This window comes from Zootoca vivipara, chromosome 15, assembly GCF_963506605.1.
Source record: "Zootoca vivipara chromosome 15, rZooViv1.1, whole genome shotgun sequence".
Classification (NCBI taxonomy): Eukaryota; Metazoa; Chordata; class Lepidosauria; order Squamata; family Lacertidae; genus Zootoca; species Zootoca vivipara.
In genome coordinates, this window is record NC_083290.1 from 42,150,822 (window position 1) to 42,171,648 (window position 20,827).

At 43.7% G+C, this 20,827-nt stretch overlaps 1 protein-coding gene across 4 annotated transcripts in view; it reads right to left on the minus strand.

The window, feature by feature from the left end:
- The window catches only part of DOCK5 (dedicator of cytokinesis 5), a 148,010-nt gene that overhangs the window by 88,634 nt on the left and 38,549 nt on the right, over positions 1 to 20,827 (minus strand). For all 4 annotated transcript variants that reach the window (XR_004693959.2, XM_035138774.2, XM_035138777.2 and 1 more), the window contains exons 2-5: positions 18,995 to 19,078; positions 16,514 to 16,554; positions 7,434 to 7,489; positions 5,362 to 5,458 (exon numbers count right to left, since the gene is read on the minus strand). Coding sequence is in view for 3 of the 4 variants with exons in the window: in XM_035138774.2 (XP_034994665.2) it covers positions 5,362 to 5,458; positions 7,434 to 7,489; positions 16,514 to 16,554; positions 18,995 to 19,078 (278 nt within the window). In the remaining variant the exon portion in view is untranslated. The remainder of the gene's footprint in view (positions 1 to 5,361; positions 5,459 to 7,433; positions 7,490 to 16,513; positions 16,555 to 18,994; positions 19,079 to 20,827) is intronic.

A 20,827-nucleotide genomic window follows, 5' to 3' on the forward strand; every position in this document is an offset into this window, starting at 1 on the left:
ACCACCACTGGCACTGAGAAGCACTGCTGAAAAGCTGGGTGAGTGGGAAGTGTAGCACTCTGCAACCAGGCAACCAGGGAAGGGACAGAAATGGCTATGGACATGCGGAATCCAGATCTGCTTCGTTCCCATGATGGGTCTAATCTGGTCCTCTCAGCTACACCTGGCACAGATAATCCCCCTCCCACCCCCACCCCCACCATTGCTTTCAGTTAGGGAGGTGAAAAATTAACCTGCGAGGTTGAAAAACTCATGGAAATCATCCATCCATGCTATTTCAAAAAAGGAAAGGAAAAGACAGTGACATTACTGTTAATGGTTGCAAACAGGGGAAATTTAAAACCCTGGCTTGGAGGCTAAAAAATGAGCCATGGGTTTTGAGCACGCCATCAACTTAAGATACCAGCTTCAGCCACCTGGACCAGGAATCTTCTCAACCATAGCTCAGATTAACACAGAGTGAATTCATTAACAAAGCTGACTTTGCTGGCAAATTTGTCAGTTGGGAATTGTTTCAGTTTCTCATTTTTCCAATCTTAAATTCAGTTTTTCACATTTGCACATCAGTTTTTAAAAAAGTCCTCATGAAAATTCATCAGCATTTTACTGAAAATTGTCTCCTAATATGCACATTCTTTTTTTAAAAAAATGTTGACTTATTTTTAACGTAGGTTTTTCTGAAATTTTTAATGAATGTTTTAGATTGCCCTCTATAAACCGCTTAGAGCATGGGTAGGGAAACTAAGGCCCGGGGGGCGGGGGCGGATCTGGCCCAATCGCCTTCTAAATCCGGCCCAAGCACGGTCCGGGAATCAGTGTGTTTTTACATGAGTAGAATGTGTCCTTTCATTTAAAATGCATCTCTGGGTTATTTGTGTGCATTGGAATTCGTCCCCCCCCCAAAAAAATATAGTTTGGCCCTCCACAAGTCTGAGGGACAGTGGACCGGCCCCCTGCTGAAAACGTTTGCTGACCCCTGGCTTAGAGGGTTTTTGTGTTTATTGAGTAGGCGGCATGCTAAAAGTTTAACAACAGTTAGACCCTCCTCTCCAATATAAGTTCCTTGCTGTAGCTTTCAGAAGAAGAAAAATTGGTGAGCTCATGTTCCCAGATCTCCCATGTAACCTCACATTAAGTCTTTAGGAAAGAAATCCATATTTATTTATTTAAAACATTTATAAACTAGACTTGATCATATTAGGATGCCACGGCCCTGTACAATTTGAAATCAATTCAATAAACCACACAAAGAAAAATAAATGCACCAAAAGGAACCCTTTCCCCACTGCACAATAATGATGTCTCACCTTGTCTCTCATTGGGGAAATCATGCGTGGTTCTGGAAGGCTTACGCATAATCAAAGTCAAGTGGAAGGAGGAAAGAAAGAGACCAATTTAAGGACCATTTGTCTTTCTAATGAGTGTGTCCCAGAGGACACATTGTGCAGCCTACACTAATTAGTAGCGTAACTAGAGAAAAACAGACCGCCCAGTGTTTTAAATACCCACTTCACACACAAAATCTGCTACATTTCCCTTGGCAATGCTTACGGAGGGGTGAACCTATCAATTTCAGATTCTCATTTTTCTAATCTCAAATTCAGATCTCCATGTTTCTGCATCAGTTTGGAAGTCCTCATAAAAATCCATCAGCATTGTTGTGTGAATTTATCCAAATATGCACATTTTTGTAAAGGACATTGCCAACTATAATGTATTTCTGTATGTTATTTTCATAAGATATCTACTTTTTTACATAGTTTACCTAGTACATGCATTTCTTTACACATTACAGTGCTGCCTCACAAGACGTTCTGTGAGTCAATTCGTTCTGTGAGTCAATTCGTTTTGCGAAAAATTCATCTAGCGAATCCCATAGGAATGCATTGAATTATTATTTTTTAAAAAAATGCCCATTGCAACGCATTAATTGAATTTCAATGCATTCCTATGGGAAACCGCGATTCGCTAGATGAATTTTTCACAAAATGAATTCGTCTAGCGAGGCGACCTCCGCTCGAAAAATCTCTCCGTTAAGTGAAAAATTCGTCTTACAGGGCATTCATCTAGCGAGGCACAACTGTAACTGGTTGGAGAATTCCAAGAATCATAGAGTTAGAAGGGACTCCGAGGGTCATCTAGTCCAACCTCCTGCAATGAAGGATTAGCATCTCATGTTCTACCCACTCTTCTTTAGTAGGTCTTGCCCCTATGAAGCAGTTGCTGAGACTGAAGGTCTTCCCCTCGTGCCTATGTCCCAGGTCTTTCCCAAGCAATCCGAGACTGTGTTGGCGTGTCTACCTTTGCTCCTCCCATTTAATGACTCTCCCGGTTCTGGAAGTCCAGGGAGGAGGGGAGCTTTTTGCAGTAAGAGGGGGAGATACCAGTGACTCCTCAGCAGCCTGACTCAGCTCTGCTTCTTGAGCTCCCTCTCCTCCTCCTCCTCCTCCTCCTCCTCCTCCTCCTCCTCCTCCTCCTCCTCCTCCTCTACTGCTTCAGTTTCTGCCTCTGATTCTGGACTTCTCTCTGCCACAGCCTCTTACTTCTCACTAAGCTCTGTTATGTTTTCAGCTTCCGACACCTCCTCCTCTCACCAGTCTTCTCCCTCTGACCACTCACTGTCATCCCAACACCGATCACCAGGCCCTGAGCCTTGGGGATTCCCAGCTGGTTGCTCCCACCATTTTCTGCATTCATCCAGAACAAGAGTCTTGGCCTCCAACAACATCTGGGGACTCAAGGTTGCACAAAGCTGCTCTAAGGCACCACAAGACCCAGAGGGTCACTACCACCATACAAATATATATACCCTTTGGGTGCCCAAAGAGTCCTCTGATTGAAGCTTATTCCATAATACTTTGGTTGGTCTTTAAGATGCCACAAAACACTTTGTTGTTTCTGAAAGCCCAGCTTTGTGGCAGACTTTGTGACCCATCAGCTGCCAATCGCTGCAGTAGATTCAAAGACCCACTGCCCCAAGTGATTTGAATCAAGTAATTTGGGGCACTTTCACTTATCTGTAGTTTACTTCCTGTTGTGGGCAAAACACAAACCAGGGGAGGGAAAAAACCACTCCACATTACATATACTTTTTTATTTCTTTTCAAATTTCTGGCTAGGAGGGTCATTCACGGCCTTTGCAGGCAAGTTTACATTAGACACATTTCAGGGAGCTCTGAATGGGTTCCTGCCAGAAAAGATATAGAAATACAAGGTGGTTTCTAAGGTGCCTAATCCTTGCATTTAAGATAATCCCCCACTGAGAAAGACATTCTGCTGAACAAAAACACTGCCAGGTTGGGCCTCAGAGGGGTAGGAATGTTTGCAGATCCCTAGAAGGTCTAGACCAAGACATTATGGTTTTAGGGCAGTGGTTCCCAATTAGGGGTCTGGGGACCCTTGGGAGTCCACGGAACGAACACAGGGGGTCCGTGGCCTCATCCCTTGCTTCCCCTCCCACTAAACTTTTTGTCATTTTTGCATGGTAATATCGCAAATTTTATGGTCTGTGTTAGTGCTGTGCGATTTTTCAATTTATTAGCCAAAACTGGTTTTGAAATCACATCATCATAACAATTTTGACCAGGCAATATGCACCAATATGTCACTTCTCGCATGCGGGAAAGCAAGGCAGCCAATTTGAAGGCACCACCAATACCACAGTATGATTTCAGCTAATAACGATGCTGATCTGAGCTGCCTTCCCTCACACTGAGGGAAAACAGGACAGCCGATTGCTTTTGAAAAACGGGTTCTTCGGTAATTAGCTAGCTGGGAACCACTGCTTTGGGGGAATAAAGAAAGTGAAAGGATTGGAGGCTAAAAGTATGGGCTTGCCGATCAGAAGGTTGGCAGTTCGAATCCCCGCGACGGGGTGAGGTCCCGTTGCTTGGTCCCAGCTCCTTCCCACCTAGCAGTTCTAAAGCACGTCAAAGTGCAAGTAGATAAATAGATACCGCTCTGGCGGGAAGGTAAATGGCATTTCCGTGCACTGCTCTGGTTTCGGGGTTCCATTGCACCAGAAGCGGCTTAGTCATGCTGGCCACATGATCCGGAAAAACTGTCTGCGGACAAATGCCGGCTCCCTCGGCCTATAAAGCGAGATGAGCACCACAACCACAGAGTCGTCTGTGACTGGACTTAACTGTCAGGGGTCCTTTACCTTCAAGTCACAAACAGCATATGCCTCTCTGTTTTTTGGTGTGTTTTTTTCAAGTCCCTAGAGCGGAGATGAACAAAAGACAAATCATGGTCCTTTGGTGAACCACTGGCTAATGGGAAGAGCACAAGTTTGGCATGCAAGTTCAGTCCCCAACACAACAACACATAATAAACACAAAATTTTTCTTCTAAACATCTTATCAATTATTACAATTTTCTTTGCTCTGCCGAGCTTTGACTTCCCTCCTTCCCCCCCAATCGGTTTTCTTATCCATTCCTGTCTCACAGTTTCTTTATTCCATCTACCTAAAGTCAATTCGTAGGATTTATTTCAGTCCTGCAAGTGTCTTTAAACTTCTACAATTCTTCTCCATATAGCCCACAAATTTACTCCAATCCTTTTGGAACTTTGACTCTCCCTGGTTTCGGATCCTGCTAGTCAGTCTTGCTAGTTCCGCATAGTCCATCATTTTCGTCTGCCACTCTTCAATCGTCGGTAACTCCTGGGTTTTCCATTTTTGGGCTAACAAAGTCCTAGCCGCAGTTGTCGCATACATAAATCTCCTTTCACTATCTCTTGTCCTATAAGTCCTAATAGAAAAGCTTACGGTTTTTTGGGAAAGGTGTATTTAAAAATCTTTTTCAGTTCATTATATATCATTTCCCAAAATCTTTTGATTTTTTCGCATGTCCACCACATATGATAAAATTCACCATCCTTCTCTTTACATTTCCAGCATGTTTTGCTACTCATCCTAAACATCTTAGCCAATTTTACTGGTGTTAAATACCATCTATACATCATCTTCAAAACATTCTCTTTCAGGGCAGTACATGCAGTAAATTTCAAAGTTTGATTCCACAATTTCAACCACGCGTCATATTCAATATTATGCCCAAAATCTTTTGCCCATTTTATCATCACATCTTTTGTCAATTCATCTTTCGTATACCATTCTAACAACAAATCATACATTTTTGACAACAATTTTGTTCTGCCTTCCAACAAATCTATTTGAAATTTGGACCTCCAGCAGCGCTCACTTTCAGCTCTCACTTATCTCACACCTGATGTCACACATGAAATGGCCTGGCGGCCAAATTCAAACACCTGCCAAACCTAATTTGCCCCATGAGACGGGTAACCCACGCCCGCCCCAAACCTCCGTGCCCAAGAAGGAGAAGAAAACCGCAACTCACCACATACAGCCTGTGCCAGATCACAGCCCATTCCCTCAAAGTGGAAGTGAGTTCCTGGACCAAAGGCAGCTCACTAGGAATTACTGTCTCATGTTGTCTGTAGAAGGCGGGTGGGGAAGAAATATTTAAATGATTACTGAAAAGGTAATGGCCATTAGATCACTGAATATTCTGTCTATGGAGTCTCTACTGGGGTTAGGAAATCAGAGAAAACGTATTCACGTACGTAGCTCACATTCACATCATACATTTAAAGCGCATTGCTTCCCCAGGGAATCCTGGGAACTGTAGTTTTTTAAGGGTGCTGGGCATTGCTGAACTATGGTTCACAGGATTCTTTGGCTTAAAATGTGGCGTGGATGTGATAAAAGGTTAGGCAAGCAAGCAAGGCACAACATGGAGACAGCTTAAGGAAGGGTTGTAGTGAACCAGAAGAGCAGATGCTTTGCATGCTAAGGGTCCTGGGTTCAATCCTTGGCATCCCCAAGTGGTGATAGGAAAGACAGACTCCAGCCTGAAACCCTAGAGAGGCCCTGCCAGGAAGTATAGACAGTGGGTGCATTTGCATGTGACAATAAGCCAGTTTCTGGCTTTTTGTGGTTTACCACCAACGAGCAACATGGTCATGCATACTGTCCAATCATTCCTGCACCAGCCAGCATTCAATTCAATGAAATTCATTGCATTCTCACGCCATCCAGGCTTGCTGAGAGAAGTTGCTAATGAAATCATAGAATCATAGAGTTGGAAGAGACCACAAGGGCCATCCAGTCCAACCCCCTGCCAAGCAGGAAACACCATCAAAGCATTCCTGACAGATGGCTGTCAAGCCTCTGCTTAAAGACCTCCAAAGGAGGAGACTCCACCACACTCCTTGGCAGCAAATTCCACTGCCAAACAGCTCTTACTGTCAGGAAGTTCTTCCTAATGTTTAGGTGGAATCTTCTTTCTTGTAGCTTGAATCCATTGCTCCATGTCTGCTTCTCTGGAGCAGCAGAAAACAACCTTTCTCCCTCCTCTATATGACATCCTTTTATATATTTGAACATGGCTATCATATCACCCCTTAACCTTCTCTTCTCCAGGCTAAACATACCCAGCTCCCTAAGCCATTCCTCAAATAATAGCCAGCACTTCCCTATTAGAAGTAATACTAAAGAAACTGGTCAGATCCTCTCCAAAGTTCCTCTACAATAAAAACTGTGAGTGCTGCACAGGATAATATTATCTTATATGATGTTACTCTCTCTCTCTCTCTCTCTCTCTCTCTCTCTCTCTCTCTCTCTCTCTCTCTCTCTCTCTCTCTCTCTTTGTTTTTCCTGTTTTCTATATTCCCCTCCCCATTTTCCTAGGAGAATATTTTTACTGCTGTTTTTAATTGGATTTGCAACATTGACAATATTAAATAGTATTTAATAAAATAAACCAAACCAAAGCACGGTAAGCCAGAAACCCTGGTTTATTGTTGCATGCAGACATAGTCAACAAAGATTGAGTCGGAATGACCACTGGCTCGACTTGGTATAATACAATTTTCTACATACCCAGTAATGTGGGGTTTTGAGGAAATTTTCCTAAGCAGAGTAGGATAATATGGATCGAAAACTTTACTGATGCACTAGGGAGTGATCTAATTTAGCATGTCTACTTTAGCATGTTTAGTTTACTTGTCTGTAGTCAACTGAGGGCTCGTCCATCTTTCATCATTGTCCCATGATTTTCGACACGGGTCTGAGGGAAAGCGGCAGGACAAAAGAAAAACTTCGCAGAACTATGCCTGGAAATCATGGAACAAATGGAAGTATTGGATAAGCCCTGAGCTAAAATCTTTGAAACTGCTGCACTTGTTTAGTAATCAATCAATTAGCAATCAATTCACTGTTACTAATGAACTGATGAAATGGAAAATGCCCCACATCACTGTCTTTTCATTATGCCTCAAGCCACACAATTTGGCCTCTTTACACAAAAGCCTGTCATTGCCACAGGACAGTGTGCTTTCTCCCTGTCGTCATTTTAGGAATTGATCATGTTTCTAGATCTCACAGCAAAAAAGGTATTGGGTGACCTACCCGCCATCTTGCACCGTTGCCTCTTTCAGATGGATGTATGTTGATGGAAAGATACCCTGAGACAAAGGCAAAACAATCGTTTTATCAAAAGGGAAAAGATTTATTCAATCACTGAGTGGCAGAAGATAAAGCAGTCACCATCACAAACAGGCATAGCAGAGGTTCAGGAACATAAATGTAACAATTCTCTACCATCAAAATAAGTACTCGATTGCACCAACATCTTGGGGTTGGTGCATATTCTACAATTAGTAATTAATAGTATGATAAAATGATAAATCAATCTATTATTATTATTAACACTTAAAGTGCCTAGATTTATTAACTGCTGCTCACATTTTAATGACCAAGACAAGGCTTGCAATCCAAAAGACCCAACACAAAAGGGGGGGAAATGAAGGGAAGGGAAGGGAAGGGAAAACAGGCACCCACATATCCTAACCCTATCTACTCCAACCATATCTATTCCAAATTAAATCCCACTGAATTCAGTAGGGCTTACTCCCAGGTAAGTGGGTTTAGGATTGCAGCCTCTGGGTTGTGTCCAATGCTAATTCAACTTAGAGAAGACCCACTGAAGTTTATGGACATGACTAACTTAGGTTCATCAACTTCAAGGGGTTATATGCAACTAAACCCTACTTAGAATAGACCCATTGAAATGAAAGAACCTAAGTTAGACATAACTTCAATAGGTCTACTGAGAAGCAGTAGCATTGAATACCATCCAATGGGTCTACTCTGAGTAAAACTTACTTGGCTAACACCTAAAGACACTAGTTCTTATTTCCAAGTGAGCGCAAGACTACAAACCTTCATCAATTAATTTTGAAAGCTGAGTTTACTCTACCACTCTAAAAGTACATCCTCTCATATGCATTACTGAACCATGCATAGCTGCCAAGTCTCCCGTATTCCCCGGGAAACCCCCGTTTTTCCAGCTGTCCCCAGCCAAAAAAACTGGGTTTTTTTGTTTTCCCCCGGTTTATTCTGGCGCGGCGGCCATTTTGGAACTGGGCGGGGCATGCTCAGAAGCGACTTTTGATGCTGCTTTGCCCAGTTCCAAAATGGCTGCAGCGCGACTTCTGGTGCGACGGCCATTTTGGAACAGGGCAGAGCAGCATCAAAAGTAGCTTCTGAGCATGCTCCGCGCAGTTCCAAAATGGCAGCAGCGCTACTTCCAGTCTGCTTATTCCAGTCCCTTATTTCTCAGGCCGGAACTTGGCAGCTATGAACCATGCCTGCAGTTTTAATCTAGAAAGGTCTCCAATAGTCAGGCAGCAGTGTTAACAAGTGGGACCTACAACAGAAAGTAGCGCTCCTTTTCAGTGTTTTAGTTCGTCACTCATGCCCACCTTCACAAGATTCCATTTCACTTCCCCCTCCCCCTATTTTCCATCTCCTTCCCAAATATTCAACACTCTGTGGTCATTCAACATGCTCAGTCCCTGATTGGGCTACTTTTGAGAGTTCCCAAAAGTTTATTATTATTATTATTATTATTATTATTATTATTATTATTATTATTCTAAATATTTTTTCTACTTTTGGAAGGCTTGGAGCTCCACCAAGCCTGCAGATACCTCCACCTGCTAATTTGTGCCCCTTGAACAAGGGGGGGGGGTGCAACTTAGGCTAAGGAATGACACTCACACCCTGTCAGAGACTGGCTGGATGCTGAGGGGTGGGCACTGGGAAAAGAGGGCTGGAGACTGGCTTGGAAGCAGGGATCAGGGAACTTGGGGGGCCTGTAACAGCTGGGAGATAAGAGTCAGAGGCAGGAGGACTGGAGAGAGAAGAGCAGGAGAAGGAAGAGATAGAAAAGCAGAAAGTCAGGTGTGCCTGCTTGGGCATGGCTTATAATGGGGAGATACATGTTGCAGCAACTGCATCACTGAGTTTACACCTATGAGAGACATAGACTGATAGACATGCCTTTCCCTAACTTGCAAGTGGTGTACTTTTGACAATGAAGAGTTGATTCCTCTTTCTGGATGAATGATACAGTGGTACCTCTACTTATGAATAACTCTACTTACGAATGTTTCTACTTATGAATGGAGCTCCGTCTGCCATCTTGGATGCAGTTTAGATAGGATTGCTTCTACTTACGAATTTTTTTCTCCCAATGCATTCCTATGGGATTCGACTATGGCATTCCTATGGGTTTTTTCTAATTACAAATGTGCATTCAGAACACATTAAATTCGTAAGTAGAGGTACCACTGTACAAATAAATGTGCTGATTTGGAGGGGGGGTGGGGAAAAGGAAGCACCTTCCCCTCAAAAGTGCTACAGAATTTATGCTCAAACTTCTTCCAGACCTCATTCCTGCATGGATAATAACACAGGTGTCCCAGAGGGAATAAGTATTTTCCAACAGTAATAAAAATCTAAGCTGCCCCTGCTCCCCCCCTTCTCTTAATTAACTTGACCTTCAATTTATTTTTTATTTTTTTGCCAGTGCTCTGGTCAACACAATCACAGATAAAGGAATCTCTCCAGTGACTATATAACATCTCCGGATCGATAGTCAGTTGCCGAGTTGCATTTTTAAAAACTTCTTTGGAATGAAGCACTGCTATTTTTTCAACAACAAAAATCCGCTTCAAACTCAATGTCACCAGGAAATGAGTAACGTGTCCATTTCCACCACAGCAGTATTTTTAAACAGCTTGTTGGGGTGGGGTGGGGTGGAGCACCAGATCTGGGCCAATGCAAGAGAATGAAGGTAGTAGAATGGACCACAACATTTCATTTTTTAAAAGCTAAATGCTTCTCTGTGTTCAAAAACAGCAAATATATACACACACACACACACACACACGAAGACCTAGAACAGCAAAAGGGAGGGGTGAGCTCTTAACCGCCTTTTCATCATCACTAGCTTGCAAATTGATAAAACTGTACATAAAGGAACATGCATGTCTCACAACAAATGTAACTGATCTGTACAAAACACAACCTGCAAAAAGAGACAATAAACACACTTTTGTAAACTAAGAAAATATTTAATTATTAAAATAAATAAATAAATAAATAAATAAATAAAGGAGCATGCGTCCCTTGGAACCTGAATGAGCACTGCTCATTTTATTGCTGCAGGATTCCTCCCACCTCGTTCTGTTAACAGCTAGATCCCTTTGTTTATGTGTAAAATTCACATAAATGTATATGGGGCTACAGGAGATTTCCTAATTTGCAGGATTTGTGAGAAGGGGTTCCAATTTGACTATAACTACTAGAGAAAAACACATCTAGGAATCCCAATGGGACACAGGAGTAGTCGACATGGTGCCCTTAAAATGTGCCCATCTTTCCTGGCCACTGGCCATGCTGGGTGGTGCTGATGGAAGTTGCTCTACTCTAGAGGTGCATAACTTATGGTCCTCTTGTCCCAACTCCCATGAGCGCCAGACAACATGGCCAATGGTCAGGGGTGACAGGAATTGTAATCCAAAAACATCTAGAAGGCATTTTGGCCAATCTTGTGCAGCAACAGCTGTAGGACAGCCCTGCTGCAACAGGAATTTTCCCCCAAAGTGGTAACTCAGTGTGCCGAAAAATGGGCCAGCGCAATCCTGATAATTATTAGGGAATGGAATATGAGCGCAGGAAGGAATATTATGCCTCCATAGAAAGTCTGTTCCTTGGGGGAAATGCTGCATCAGGTTAAGACCACCCACTCCTAAAAGGTGTAAGAATTTCATACACAGACGCTGAGGTCTGAGTCACCTCTTTTGGGGAAGATTCAGTGGAAGCCCACCTCTCTGAAATGCTCCAAAAAGCTGGGCTGAGAATATGACTCCACTGACTGAGCTGCCACAGATTGATATGCATATTTAAGACAATTAAGTGGAGTTTTGTTCTGAGAATGAAGCTTCAGACTTAGTGAAAAAGGCACCAGAGGCAGCCATCTTTGCTTCTTGATGCCTCACGATGCCCTTGTTTGGATTCTTACAGCCAAATCCTACACATGTTTACATGAAAGTAAATCCCACCAAGTTCAATAAGCCTTACTCCTGAGTAAGCATACATAGGATTGCAGCACTTGTCTCTAGATGCTTCTCTCTATATATGTGTTTGTGTGTTTTAATTATTCTTATTTACATGTACACTAAGGTAAAGGTAAAGGGACCCCTGACCATTAGGTCCAGTCGTGACCGACTCTGGGGTTGCGCGCTCATCTCGCATTATTGGCCGAGGAAGCCGGCATACAGCTTCCAGGTCATGTGGCCAGCATGACAAAGCCGCTTCTGGCAAACCAGAGCAGCACATGGAAATGCCGTATACCTTCCCGCTGTAGCGGTTCCTATTTATCTACTTGCATTTTTGACGTGCTTTCGAACTGCTAGGTTGGCAGGAACATGTACACTAGTGCATAGTTAAACAATGAAGCTCACTCCCACAGGAGGCAGTAATGGCCACCAACATAGGTGGCTTTAAAAGGTTAGACAAGTTCATGAGGACAAAGCTATCAACGGCTCTGCAGCAAGAGGCAGAAAGGCTTCCAAATACCAAGTTGCTGGAGTGGAGAGTGCTTTTGTGCTCAGATTCCCATAAGTATCTGGCTGACCACTATGCAAACAGGCTGGCAGACTAGATGAGCCATTGGCCTGATCCAGCAGACTCTTCTTATGTTCTTATTTATTGTCATTGTAAGCTGCTCTGAGAGCCACTTACAGACGTAAGAACCACCTGTTGGACCAGACCAAAAACACACCTAGTCCTGCATCCTGTTCTCACAGTGGCCAACCAAATACTTATTGGAAGCCAGTATTGCTCTTTGTTTTCCCATAAATGTTATGTTAGACAGTATATTGGGGTGTTTCTGTGTGTCACTTGGAGACCTTTGGGTGCAATGCTCTTTCCAGCTGCAATTAGCAGCAATTGGTTTCCAGAGATATGCCACCTTCAGCAGTGGATTGAGAACGCAGACATTGTGGTTAGCACAAGCAATACTCGTTTTGCACAGGGGTTATATTCTGGACCCACACGTGCATCAGTGAAGCACACATAAGCCTGCTCCATCCTGTTCTCCCCCTTTTCATGACGTCTTCATGATATTTTGGGGTTACTTCCGGGTTCAGCACCGTGTGCACAGTCGCAAGTCATTCGGATGGGCCACCTTTTTACTTTCAAGGGCTACCTTCCCTCTGGGATGACCTGTCAGGGGCCACATACCAATGGTGGGGAGTAAAGACTAAGGTGGGTGGGGTACTACTCCCTCTTCCCTTTATTTCACTCCTTTTATCACTCTTTCCCCATTCCTAGCCACTGCATGAAATTAGCCCAAGGGCCAGAGGCAGCCCTAAGGCCACAGGTTACACCTCCTCACTTTAGAAGAAGAGTTTTCATTTCTTCCACCATTCCTACTTTCTGATACTCTCTGCAATTTACAGCCAGGTGTCAGTTATAAGACCTTTTAAGCATTTGATTTTTGTGGAACTAATTGCTCACCATCCATTAACAGCTCAGACGCCAACAGCATTAGGCACAAATCCCACAGGAAGGAAGCCTTCCAAGATGATAAATGATTTGTGAATTGAAGATCTGAGGAGCACAGAAGGCTTAATCCTATGGCCACTCACTCGTTTTAAGTTTGAAGTTTGCCAATAATTTCCACAGAAGAGGCCCAGGGACACTGCATTCCACAGAGAATGTCAATAAGGAAGCAGCTCCAAAGCAGTCGAAGGCATTGATTATCCCACTTTGACACAGTGGACACACTCCAAGGTAGAGAAGCTATCTGGTCAAATGTTGGCCTGCTTTTCATGGAAATTCAAGGGAACCTTTCCAGCCCATACACAGTTTGGATGCAAATCTTAGAAAATGGAATTTTAAAGCAGAAAGCAGTAAAAGACTGCTCCTTTTGCAATCTGGCAACTGAAAAACAAAGACTCAGTACTGTACAGTGCATTGGGTTGTAAGGTAAAGGTATAGGGACCCCTGACCATTAGGTCCAGTCGTGACTGACTCTGGGGTTGCGCGCTCATCTCGCATTATTGGCCGAGGGAGCCGGCGTATAGCTTCCAGGTCATGTGGACAAAGCCACTTCTGGCAAACCAGAGCAGCACATGGAAACGCCGTTTACCTTCCCGCTGTAGCTGTTCCTATTTATCTACTTGCATTTTGACGTGCTTTCGAACTGCTAGGTTGGCAGGAGCTGGGACCAAGCAACGGGAGCTCACCCCGTCACAGGGATTCGAACCACCAACCTTCTGATCGGCAAGCTCTAGGCTCAGTGGTTTAACCACAGTGCCACCTGGGGCACCTGGGACATTGGGTTGTATCCAGTGCTAAAAGGTAAAGAGGCCCCTGACCGTCAGGTCCAGTCGTGTCCGACTCTGGGGTTGCGGCGCTCATCTTGCTCTATAGGCTGAGGGAGCCAGCGTTTGTCCGCAGACAGCTTCCAGGTCATGTGGCCAGCATGACTAAGCCGCTTCTGGCGAACCAGAGCAGCACATGGAAACGCCGTTTACCTTCCCGCTGTAGTGGTCCCTATTTATCTACTTGCACTTTGAGGTGCTTTCGAACTGCTAGGTTGGCAGGAGCTGGGACCAAGCAACGGGAGCTCACCTCGTCACAGGGATTCAAACCGCCGACCTTCTGATCAGCAAGCCCTAGACTCTGTGGTTTAACTCACAGCGCCACCAGTGCTAGTCCAGTGCTAGTCCTACTCAAAGCAGACCTACTGGAATTAATAGACAGGTCTAACTTAGGGACATTAAGTTTCTATTCTGACTCATTTGTTGAGTAGAACCATTGTCAAGAAGCTAAAAAGTTCAGCTGATCAAGTTTATGCATGCAAGAAAAATGTGTTCATTTGCCAGTTGCAGAAGAGAGGGGTCAATACTCTAGAAAAGACATGGGCAAGTTCCATCATCTCTGAACCACTGAAGTTGCTGGCTGGGACTGATGGGAGGTGGAGTCAAACAGCATCTGGAGAGCCAAAGGTATCTGTCATGTACCAACTACTGACTGCTAAGGGATGAACAGATCAATTTCTTTCCAGTCTGTTCTGTCCTGTTTCTTCATTAATCTTCAGGTATTTTTTTATTTTTTAAAAAAATCCATATAAAAATTTCTATTTTTAAATACATTATGAACATTATTATTTACATGAAAATTTTGCCTTCAGGTAGGCATTTCTAAGCATATTGGGTTGTAGCCAATGTTAAATATACTCAGAACACACCAAATGAAATTATTACATATGGCTAATATAGGTCCATTAATTTCAGTGTGTCTGCTCTGAGCAGAAGTTAGCTGAATACAACCTATGCTATCTTAAAATATGCAAGTCGTTACTTCCATCATTTTGGTATGATGTTGAGCCGAGAACTCTATTGCAAAATTAGGAGAAGTGCGAAATCTGACAGACAACTATGTTCCATAGTTGTGTTGGGAATTAAGTTGATTCCCTTCCAATGTGAACCTAGCAGCATTCTTCTTCATCCCTTCTGGCCGCACAGGTTTGGTTTTAACATTTTTCAGCTGCAAAAGCAAACAATGCTATCTTATAGGTTATACATTTATCCAAGTAGGCTAGCAAGTCTGTGAAACCAAAGCCTGATGGTATTTTTTCCTTATCTCCTCATACAGAGTGCATCATAGACTATAATGAATTATATCTTCAATTACATTTTGCTGGCATACACACAACCACCCGTCTACTGAAATTATATCTACCACCAAAATACCCACTGGCACGAACTGAAAATGCAATTACTGTATGCAAAAGCTTTCCTCAAGGAGCAGAATTCAAGATCTTGAAATGCTGTTGATGGTTGCAATCCCTTTAAAAAACGTTGACATGGCTGCATGAAATTGATGTTCTGCATGGCAACCACATCTAACTCTTTTTAGTCAGGACAACTGGGTACCGTGAATAAGTGGAAAGCAGGAACATGGAAGCAGGGCCCACTCCAGACCAACATAACTTCAGTTGGTATGCCCAGACAAACTGCCCAGAGGATTTTCTGTATGTGTGTCCAACTGTTTTTCTGCAGGATCCTAACCACATGGGACCCAGGTGGCACTGTGGGTTAAACCACTGAGCCTAGGGCTTGCTGATCGAATCCCTGTGATGGGGTGAGCTCCTGTTGCTTGGTCCCAGCTCCTGCCAACCTAGCAGTTCGAAAGCACGTCAAAATGCAAGTAGATAAATAGGAACCGCTACAGCGGGAAGGTAAACAGTGTTTCCGTGTGCTGCTCTGGTTTGCCAGAAGCGGCTTTGTCATGCTGGCCACATGACCTGGAAGCTATACGCCGGCTCCCTCGGCCAATAATGTGAGATGAGCGTGCAACCCCAGAGTCGGTCACGACTGGACCTAATGGTCAGGGGTCCCTTTACCTTTACCTTTAACCACATGCATGCAGAGCTTAAATGCATATGATCTGTTCAGGAGACCAATTGGACAACCATAAGATGTGGGAGCAGCCCACTGTGTGATCCCACTACATTGCAATCCACCCGAAAAGAGCCTTTGTTTCTCATCAAAGGTTCGGCAGTCTTGGGGTGGACTCCAAGCAATATATCTGCAGTTTGTTCATCATGAAGTAACAAGGTTTTGCTTTGCTTAATCCAACAATGTGAGATTGTTCCATCACAGACTTAATTTATTCTGCATAATCTGTTTTGCTTCTTTGAGTCTTGAAGGCAGCTGAAGAGCTACGTGCAGCTCTGACATTCCACCCACTAACCACTGCAAATTGTGCTTCGCTGCTTCCACCCTCCTTCCAGATTCCACCCAGTGCCTCCCACAGAATCAGAAGCTTACTTTTGAAACAAGTGGGGGCTTTTAAATTAACACTGAAATTGTGCTCAACTGGGGACCCAAATTCTTACAATGCTCATTTCATCAACCAGTATCAAATATTCACGTTTTTGATTATATGGCTACAAAACTGAAGAGCCCTCACCACTCTGGAATTTTTTATTGACCATTGTCATCAAAATTTGGAAGAAATTAGAGATAACGGTGACAAAACTTTCACTAAGAGCATTATCACAACAGATCTGATGCATTTTAATATAAACACATAGCTGAATGGGGCAGGTGGGAGAGATGACGTACCTTTTTGGATTTATTCCGAAGAGTGTATCCTCTGTACCAATCTGCCAAGAAATAGGAGACAAAAAAGAAGAAGAAAGATAGAAAATGTGCTTTTATCATCAGAAATCAAATGTTCAAATATAAAATGATCCTTATATATAGTGGTCCTCAAACTCCCCTCCCACCAGAACACTTGAAAATGGCTGAGGGTCTTGGCATACTGCATAATTATTCCTTCACTCTTTCTTGATGCCTCTTTCATTCCCATGCATTGACTCTCAGTTCCTTTCAAATGCCTTGACTATCTCTCTTCCCCACTTGTGACCATCTCTCCCCATGCCTTCCTCTGAGGAAGGCCCAGCTTTCTCCTCCACCACCACTGTCACTTCCAGGGACCAGACGAATACAGCTCATGGACTGCTGGTGGTCTGCAGACCACTCTTTGGGATCCTCTAATGGTACAATTCAAGGTATTGTTACTTGCAAGTAAGCCCCACCATGTTCAATGGAGCTCATCCCAGGGAAGCATGTGCAGGGCTACAGCCTTAAGCAACACAAAATAGGCTGCAATCCTGCCTACTCAAAAGTAAGCATCACTGGGGTCAATGGGGCTTACTCCCAAGTAGTTGTATACAGTGGAATTCTCCAACCTGGTGCCCTCCTAGTGATGCTGGACTACAAACAACCAGGGATGATGGGAGCAAAGGTGGTGTACAGGATTGAAACCCTAAATGGCACTAGACAGCTGCAATGCTAGACATATCTGCCTCAGAAGCAGGCCCAGCTGAGTTCAGTGAGACCTACTCACAGGGAAGGGTGTTCACAAAAGTGCAGGCTAAGGGTTCAGTTCACCTGCTGAAGAGGAGGTGAATCAGCAGAAGCTATCAACCTGGATTTATTAGACATTATTGAAACTTGAACCAGGGCCTGCTGAAATAAATGAAAGCCTTACTGAATTGAACAATGTCATAGGATCACTAGCTTGTCCAAACCAGAACCAGCTCACATAAATTATTTTGCTGCTGCTGCTGTTATTTCTAATTATTTTTGTGATTGCTATTATTTTAAATAATAGTTTTTAAGCGTTTGTGGAAAATTCTTTTGCTACAGAAAACCTAACACAGTACAGTGCAGTACAATCAATACTGCACATCAATAGGGTCAGGAGAAGTTAGAAATGAATGGAAATGAAATTCAATGAAGAAGTCTCTGGGGTACGTGTGTGATATGTATAAATTGAACTAAAATAATATCCAAATGGCTAATATGGCATTACATGTGGTGACCCATAACCAAATGTCAAACTGTATCTGTAGCCTAGAATAGAAAGGAAAAATAAATCTGCTTAATTTTTAAATCTTTTTTTGGAGGGAAAAGAAAAGACACATTCAATTTCCCAGGAAAACAGCAATTTATGTTCTCTCTCCCTCCTCCCTGTTCCCCACTTGCAAGGTCAGCTAATGCTTTGGGCCTTTCTGCATTTCAAATCTTCTACAAAAACACTCCTCTTAAATACACCCATCAGCAACATAATCTCTTTTGACACATAGGCTCTGTCTCCCTATCTCCAGTGTCAAGGTCAACGCAAAGTGAAAAGAAACCAATTGTCTTGCTGAAGTGCTAAGCAAGCAGCTGGTTTTCCTTGCTAGCATTACCAAAAGGAGCTTTGTGTCAGGATGTTTCAGTTTACTGCTGCCAATGGTGATGATGGATGTAGAACTAAACTCCTCTTTCCACTGAGCAAGACGCCACAAGTACAATCCCCAGCAAGGTTTGGAGAGACCTTGCTCTGAAACCCTGGAGAGCAGCTGCCAATCAGTTTGTAGACAATACTGATGCAGGCCATACAATACAGTGCTGACCACACGGCCCATGGTGGCCATGCTCCAACTCCACTGCTGGAGGCAGTATCAGTTTCTGAATATCAGCTGCTGGAAACTGCATGTGGGGAGAGTACTGTTGCAATCAGGTCCTGCTTTCAGACGTCCAATGGGAATCTGGTTGATCACTGTGAGAACATGATGTCAGACTAAATGGGCCATTGGCCTGATCCAGCAGGCTCTTCTTATCATCTTATGATGGATCAATGGCCTGACTCAGCATAAGCCAGCTTCCTAAATTCCATCCCTGACATCTCAGCTAGGGCTGCAAAAAACCGTTTTCTGAAATCCTACAGAGCCACTACCAGTCATCCTAGACAACACTGAACTGAGGGACCAACAGACTCTGTATAAGGCAGTTTCCTATGTTCCCATATTCCCATATCTGAACAAACATGGCTGATCCAATATTTTTCAATCTACTTTGGAGCTTGCCAAACACTTTTTTTGGAACTAACATAGCAAATCATTCGTATATGCATCAGCCTTTGGGATTCTTTTTTTGCTAGTTTCTTGGGTATTTCCCCAAAGATTTACGGTAACTCTTAAGTCTGGAGTGAAGGGAGAAGGATTATAATTGGGAACCCTCCCATCCCATCCCAGTAATCCAGTGCCTGCTTACCTTCATACATCTCCAGGATGTGAACTGTATCACCAACCTGCAAGGACAGCTCGACATCTTGGACGGCATCATAATTGTAGATGGCTGAGAAAAGGGGGGGGGGGGGACAGAACCAAACAGTAAATAATTGAGAACTGTATCCAACATCCTAAGGCTGTTACCAGGGGAAGTGCTACAAGCCACTATTTAAAAAAAATATCACCCTGTGGCGCTTCAGGGTATTGTGGAAATTTTTAGAGGGCCACCACTCAGCATATACTGAAAGATAGCTATGGCTGTTCCTGGACCATATTTATCTAAAAGGATTTCTTAACTGCTTACTGGGGGGTGGGGAACACAACCTATACAATATAGAGAAATGCTATAAAAACAAATGGGTCCTGTAAGGGTGACTCCCTACAGGGAGCCTGCCATCATCCTAACATCCACCTCGCCAAGCACAGGGAGCAGCTGTGGGTCTGAAGCAGCCGGGGGGAGGGGAAAGACTCGGAGGAAGAGAGAAGCCAGTGTGCGGAAGGATGGGAAAGCTCAGGGGAGGAGAGATGCAGGCAAGGGCGCAAGGATGCTGGAGAGCCCTTCCACCGCCTTGATAGGGAGGAGACTGAGAGGGCATCACTCCTTCCAGCGCAAGAGTTAAGGAGAGCACCACGACGCAGGTCAAGGGGGAGGCGTTTTGGGGTGCCCTGACTACTTTGCTGGTGTAAGAACAGACGTACGGCATTGCCGGATTCTGATTCGGAATGAGAGGTCATGTTTTAAGCTGTCACTACACTGTAAATCTTAAAAAGCAGAGACATCACCTTGCCAACAAAGGTCCGTATAGTTAAAGCTATGGTTTTCCCATTAGTGATGTATGGAAGTGAGAGCTGGACCATAAAGAAGGCTGATTGCTGAAGAATTGATGCTTTTGAATTATGGTGCTGGAGGAGACTCTTGAGAGTCCCATGGACTGCAAGAAGATCAAACCTATCCATTCTTAAGGAAATCAGCCCTGAGTGCTCACTGGAAGGACAGATCGTGAAGCTGAGGCTCCAATACTTTGGCCACTTCATGAGAAGAGGAGACTCCCTGGAAAAGACCCTGATGTTGGGAAAGATGGAGGGCACAAGGAGAAGGGGACGACAGAGGACGAGATGGTTGGACAGTGTTCTTGAAGCTATGAACATGAGTTTGACCAAACTGCGGGAGGCAGTGGAAGACAGGAGTGCCTGGCGTGCTCTGGTCCATGGGGTCACGAAGAGTCGGACACAACTAAACGACTAAACAACAACACACTGTAAATACTTTGCACAATAAAAGTCTTTAAATACAAACTGGACTCAAGCGGAGTTACTCTAGAGTAGCCATGACGACCCTCTGACAGGTCCCTTCAGATTTGTGTCTTATTGCAGGCGTCTTCTGCAACAATAATAGTGCAGTTATTCTGCTTTAGTTTGTCCTGTGATTTTTCTCTCAATGCTACCACATGATTGCTGTCTGGAGAAGCGACAGCACAACAAGAGTGAAATAAACATAAACCAGAATATTTGTGGTATTAAAAAAAATACAGGACTTTGGAAGGATATTCACTGACTGGGAATAAAGCAGTGGGATGGCTCCCAAAAACTTTTATTGGAAGAGGGATTGCATATGACTATCATCATGAATATGCAATAAGAAGCATAATGGGTTGTCTCCAAAGTTAGTTCTACTCAGATGTGGCTAAGTTAGGTCCATTAACTTTATGGGTTTATTCTGAGTAACACTTATTTTGATGCCATCTTCTGAAAACTGAAAAGCAGCATTATAAAACCAGGGACAGAAAGAAACAGGAATTCAGAAATATCAGGATTC